At 45.0% G+C, this 6,072-nt stretch overlaps 1 protein-coding gene across 1 annotated transcript in view; it reads right to left on the bottom strand.

The window, feature by feature from the left end:
• Window positions 1-984: 984 nt before the first annotated feature.
• Window positions 985-6,072, bottom strand: part of FAM177A1 (family with sequence similarity 177, member A1) — a gene marked incomplete at its 5' end in the record, with an annotated part of 9,204 nt that continues 4,116 nt past the window's right edge. Inside the window, 3 exons of the mRNA XM_010144082.1 lie at window positions 985-1,307; window positions 2,121-2,218; window positions 3,969-4,035. Of these exons, the coding sequence (XP_010142384.1) occupies window positions 1,089-1,307; window positions 2,121-2,218; window positions 3,969-4,035 (384 nt within the window). The remainder of the gene's footprint in view (window positions 1,308-2,120; window positions 2,219-3,968; window positions 4,036-6,072) is intronic.

Raw genomic sequence — 6,072 nt, 5'->3', positions numbered from 1 at the left:
TTTTTTTTTTTTTTTTTAGGAATCTCAAGGACAGCAGCAACGTTTCACATGGTAACGAGTGCAGGTTCTCTGCTCCTTTATCTATACAGAGTAATTGCAGCTAAAGTGACTGGGACACCGACATCCGATTGTCACAAAGTCAACCTCCACCTTTCACAGGCAGAACCACAGTCATCGCTGTAAAACAGCCTGAAGTGGGGCCTCCAAAAAGCTTGGGAGCTACCTGCGATCCATCTAGACAAAAATAAAACTGCCTGTGGCTGCAGTATGGCAACAAAGTGTTTGGTTTAGTGAAGGAAAAAAGGATTTCTCGTTATTTATGTATTCTGTGCTAGAGGGGGGGAACCACCTGCAGGGACACCTCCCTCACTGCTAACATAACAGTTAACGTATTCGGGCAGGCGGGTCTCTTGGAGTGAACTGATGCCAGTTCTGGACTTTGCTACTGCGCTGAGGGGAGCAGCTGAGCACTACGAGCCTCCAAGGGTGCTGGTATGTGTTAATAAGTTCTTAAGGGTGTTTACAGCCTCCTTTCAAGTTTCTTTCTAATAAAAAAGTCAGTGGACCCTTAAATCTAATGAACATTAAATCTAACATTATCTCTCGTGTTAAACACCAACAGAAAAAACCCACATGCATACAACAGTGACAATAAATAGGGGAAATCAGCCGCTATTACAATGACTTGTGAGTACGGATTCCTATTAATCTATTCACAGAGAGCCGAGCTGCGAACGAGGTGCAGATCGGGAGGAGGAAGCAGCACTGCGTCTGCAATCCACGGCTGTGAGAGACACCACAATTCCAAGACAAGACGTTTTTACTCTCTTGACACAGAAGTTAGCTCACACATTCAATTTTAGACCAAATGTTTGTAGTGCAATTTTTGATTTCACTCAAGTGCCGATTTGGCGGAACGCCTCGGCCTTCCTTGGGCAGACAGACCAACAGCCAGCGCCTCGCTCTCTCCTCATCAATAAGAATGCCAGAAGTTGTATTTCACCGAACAAATATAATCCTATTTTTCCTGCTTCTTACAGTCAGACTGTGACACCTGACACTTCCCGTTTCCTATGTTAGACAGAGCTTTACAATTCAGCAGGGGCAGGAGCTACATCTTGTTTGTTCTCCCCGGCGCACTGGCCGTCTCTCTCACTTTCAAAGTTGACGTTCACAAATGAAGTACACGCCGTTGCTTCCGGCTGGTCTGTCTGCACAGGAGCTTCAGCCTGTGGCTTGTTCTGCCGTTCCTGATGTTGTCTTTCTGCCTCTTCTGACATCTTGTTTTCCTGTTCCTCCTCTTCCTCCTAAAAATACGTAACCAGATTCATAAGCTGCTGTTTACTCTTTACCACTTACATTCACTTTAACTCTTCCCATAAGAGCCCACCAGTCCCTACTACAAGGCAAGGGCATTAGTTCACTAGAAGACGGTCACTAGTCGATGATAAGATGATGTATAATCCAGAATTCCCTCTACGGGAAAAAAAATGGCCAAAAGTGAAGGATTAAACTGCTTTAAATAAACACAGAAAGTCCCATGTCTAGATAAGCAGTTTTTAGTCAATAGGAAAAGAGACAAGTCTACCTTCTCTAAAGCTTTAAAAAGAGCATTCAGAAATAAAAAATAGGTAGTAAAGCCTTAAATGGATTTCCTGTCTCTTCCAAATGAAGATTGTCAAGGGTCTGGAGTTTTTTTTTTGCATAACGCACTGTCTGGCTATCAGTCATTTCCAGTTATGGTCCAGGACAAATGGTAACTTGGAGCTCCATTTACCTTTCACACTTTGTTGAACAAGTTTTAGAGTTGCAAAGTACATTCCTAGCAGCTGCCTCTTTACCATGACCAGTAACTGCTCCACCCAACTTTCTCCCAGTGTTGACTTTAAGATGCATTGTGTGAGAGAAACAGAGCGGCGCTCAGGGCCCAGCCAGCTCTGCCGCTGATGAGCTGGTGAGGAAAGGCTGGTGGATAAGCAAACGTTAACCATATCAAATGAAAACTGAAATAGACGTTATAAAACTTCATTTTAATGCTGGAACACAAATTTAGTTTTTTAAAATACCAGGGTGGGGAAGTTGGGAAAAAAGGAGTGCAGAACCATTTCTCACACACATACCTCTCGCTTCATTCTGTAGTACTCGTCAATGGCATACTGGTATTTGGGAGTGCTGATCCCCAGAACAGACGCGATCTTTTCCCCAAGGAAATCACACACTGAAAAACAGAGAGAGCTTTACAATGATTAGAAGAGAATTCTTAAGCACAGTTTAATTTTAAATCTGCTGGGCTAATCAACTTAGATACAATATACTACTAACTGTTCTTTAAGATAACCAACAGAAGGAGAAGAATGTGGAAATTGGTGACAATCTAGATGGTGGGAGGGTTTGAATTCTACCAGTTTCAGCTTGGGGTCTACGTTTGTTTTGCTAGGAGATCCGTTAAAGGATAAGCCTTTAACTGAGCTTTAACTGAAAATTAATGTCGAGCAAAAATCCAAGCTACTTCCAACGGTACTGGCACCTCAGTCTCATGGTAGCACCAAACTCGAGTGAGTTATTGATACGTGCGAACAGCGAGTCACTAGCAGCTTCAACAACGTTCTGTGTCGCATACTAATGGATTAATAAAATATCGAGGTTTCGGCTGTCTCAGTCGTCAGGCTGGAAGCCACACACAGCACTATGTTGCCCTAACAGGCACGGCACAGTCCGAAGCGTGGAACGGGGGGCTCATGCCAGTCAGTCTCTTTACCGTGATGACAGCTTCCGCGCTGGTCCTGCAAGCAAGAAGTGACACGTACTGCACTGCAAATTGCAAATCTGCCCTGAGGATGCAAACGAGTTAGTCTTCTTCAGGGAAAGTACGTTTGAGGTTGGCAATCGACTGCTTCAACGACTCCTGACAGTAACTAACTCTATAGACAACCTGGCATCCAGAGCTCTGTGCGAAAGACCGGTTCAAATTACAAATGTCAGAGGCAAAGCTGAAGTGGAAGGAAGGAAGTACTAGTCTTCAAATTCACAGACCTCTGAAAAAAGGAAAGCAGTATCTACCTTTGCATACGAAGAACAGATGTGACAAGGGACAAGATTCCACTGCACATGAGAGAAAAAGAGTTTCTAAAAATAAGGGTAGGTTAATTAATAGAATAGATTTAAAAAATATTCAAATTGGGGGTAAAATGCCAGGAACCCCACAATATTTGCAAAAAAAACCCCATAAATTTACTTGACGCCTTGGGAAGAACACAGGCAAGGACAAGCATTTTCAAAACTTTGTAAAATTTTATGAGGTCCAAATAAATTTCTCTGCAGTGAGTTTAAGACTCTCATTTTTGTTTATTTTGTGGCCTGAGAAGCCTGTTGAGAACACACCTCGTCTTGTGCTTCACAAGACCGTCATCATCATCATAGCTTGGCTTCGTGAACGAAGATCTGGGAAGGGCTTTTCCCATGCTCATTGCAAGCGATGAGCGCACCCTCCGGGCCTGCGCGGTGGGTTTTTTAGGTGAGGCGCAGCGTGCGCGGAACTGGCTCCACCCTTTACACCTGAGGTTGCTTCACAAGATAATTTCTAGTTGTCTTCTTCATAAGAGCTGTCAGTTGAGTTCCTCCGAGCAGTATTCCTTTCAGGTAGCACCACACAATGCGGTTCCATACAATACCACAGAGAAAGCTGATACCCGCCCTTGCCACCACCACCCTAACTCCACATGGAGAAAAAGGTGGGGAAAAGCGTTCAGCAAACGGGTGTTTTCTGTCCGTTCTCCCATTGAAGTGTTGTTGACTCAAAGTAAAAAAAAAAAGTGTCTAAGGCAAAAGAATTTCTCCACAGATTAAACTACAGGTTCATTCATAGCTTAAAAAAAATGTCCAGTAGCTCCCAAAGATGATTTACAGTCTCTTGAAGTGACTTTCAATACCCCGTTACTGGTTTACCCAAGAATTACATAAAGCGATACCTGATAAGGTTGATGTGGCAACTCGCAGCATGTGAAACCACAGGTAGGGTCCCCAGGTGAGCGTTGTCTGGAAGAACACGAGGGGTGTGAGTACGTACAGCGGTAGGTTCATGGCACATAACAACACAGCAAAAGCTCAAACAGACTGAGAAGAAAGATGTGCCGTGTTTCCTGTTTGCCACCCGCCACAGTATTCTTGCTTTAAGCCTAGACCAGATATTCAGGAAGCAAGGTCTCACTAAGATATAACCACGGCTTACACTGGAGAAATTTCACTAGTTTTTGTTTCCCCCTCCAAAATCGTGGAAATGACAAGCATTCACCTCGATCCCAGGGTAACTCCAACAACCAGAAAGACCTTTCCACCATGTCCTGCATTCCATCAGGCCAAGAAGAGAAGTGGGTTAACCAAGTAGTCCCTCATTACCACAAAGAGAGAACTGCAAAAGACTGTTTAAAAACCAAACCAACCTCCCTGAGCAAGAGGCTGCTTCCAAGTATTCACAACCAGATATGAATTATCCTTTGTAATTGCTCCTGAAGAACAAAACCAGGAACCATGGGGGAGGGGGTTCCCACAGCTCGGAGGGAGCATGGACAGGGCTGACGAGCAAAGGGCCTGGGGTGAGGTGAGCAGCAATGAACACAAAGTGAACAAAGCAGGGCTTCAGTGGGGCCACCTCAAGCACTGGCATGTAAGTGAGAAAGCCTAAAATAAAAAGGAGATAAGGAAACTGAAAGGAGAAGGGGAAAAGCAAATTCTAACAGAGAAAAAGCTGTAGGCTTTCACTTCTGTGAAAAGGCAAACTCGAATTTCCTAACGAACTAAAACACGTTGGTAGTTAACGGTCTGTTGTACTGAGGAGAGCTCATTGTTATGTGCTTCCCCCTGCAGAGATCTCTGGAGAGGCACTTCCCTTGTGCAAGGCAGCAATTAAAATGTCAGCTTTTACTAAATGAAATCCATTAGCTCCCCTCAGTTACGTATGGATTTATAACTTGATGCTAAAAACTGTTTGATAGTAACCATTTTCTGTGATCCCATTTAACGGGCATCTGCACAGGACAACCAGTATTACTGTAAATAACAGAGCTCCAGAGACTAGCTGGTGTTCCCTCAGCATGCAGGTACACAGGCTGTAGACTGCAGCGCTTCCCCAGCAGAGCCTCTGCAATCAGTGCGGCAAGACATCGTCTGTCAAGCCAGAAACTCAAGTTGGGCCGGCTGAGAAAAGCCAGATGCTAGATATTTTTGGCAGCGGCTATGGAAAATGTCCTGCCAAGGTAAACGTGTAAGCAAAACCAGCTGCTATCCTGCTGGCACAAAAGCACCTCCAGCTTGTTGATGACGTGCTCAGCTGGCAGACAGGCTAATGACAATCATTTCGGAGTCTGCTCAGTTGCAGAAGTCAAGGAACGTGCTGGAAAACCTTGTTGTCACAGGTGCAGATAATGGTCTTGACAACGCTCGGTACAATCCCTCCTAACGAGGCGACACGGTTAAAAAGCATCCACGCTGTGCGCAGGACAAACCAGGGCCTGCTGCGCGGCTGCAAGCAAGAAGCTACAAGAGCCCCCTTAACATTAAGAATGAAAAGACAAGCTGAGCTTCAATGTGACGGAAGTAACTCGGACACGGAATATTCCAAGGCGTTTGTGGTAACACAGACGTAGGGAGCATCTGAGGCTCGACAAACACTGAGGTTCTGTCTATTTCTACCGTTCCCCCACAATTAAAATCCAGTTTGGTATGTTAGGAGCACTTCTAAGTTCAGCCTCACAGAACCTCTGCTTTCCGACAAAGCCCAACCAGACACTCCTTCACCCCTGCCAAGGAAGGCTGTGCCAGTCCCCTCAATTTAAGAAGAAGCATTCTCTCGAGTGTCTCAAAAGGCAGTATGGAACCATGAGAGAAGATACTTCACGCAAACTCAACAGGAGGAAGGAGATGGCTTGGACAGCCAACCACCAAGAACAACCAGGAACAAAGGAACGTGTCCAAGGAATAACCCTTTTTTCCCCCTCCTTGCTTCTTCAGGGTAAGTTTGGGTGGTTTCCCAGAGCACGTGGGAGATTGAAGCAGGCATGGCTTCGTGAGGAGAGA

Source organism: Buceros rhinoceros, unplaced genomic scaffold (genome assembly GCF_000710305.1).
Source record: "Buceros rhinoceros silvestris isolate BGI_N320 unplaced genomic scaffold, ASM71030v1 scaffold13819, whole genome shotgun sequence".
In the NCBI taxonomy this organism is placed as follows: Eukaryota; Metazoa; Chordata; class Aves; order Bucerotiformes; family Bucerotidae; genus Buceros; species Buceros rhinoceros.
This window is presented reverse-complemented; position numbering and strand designations above follow the sequence as displayed.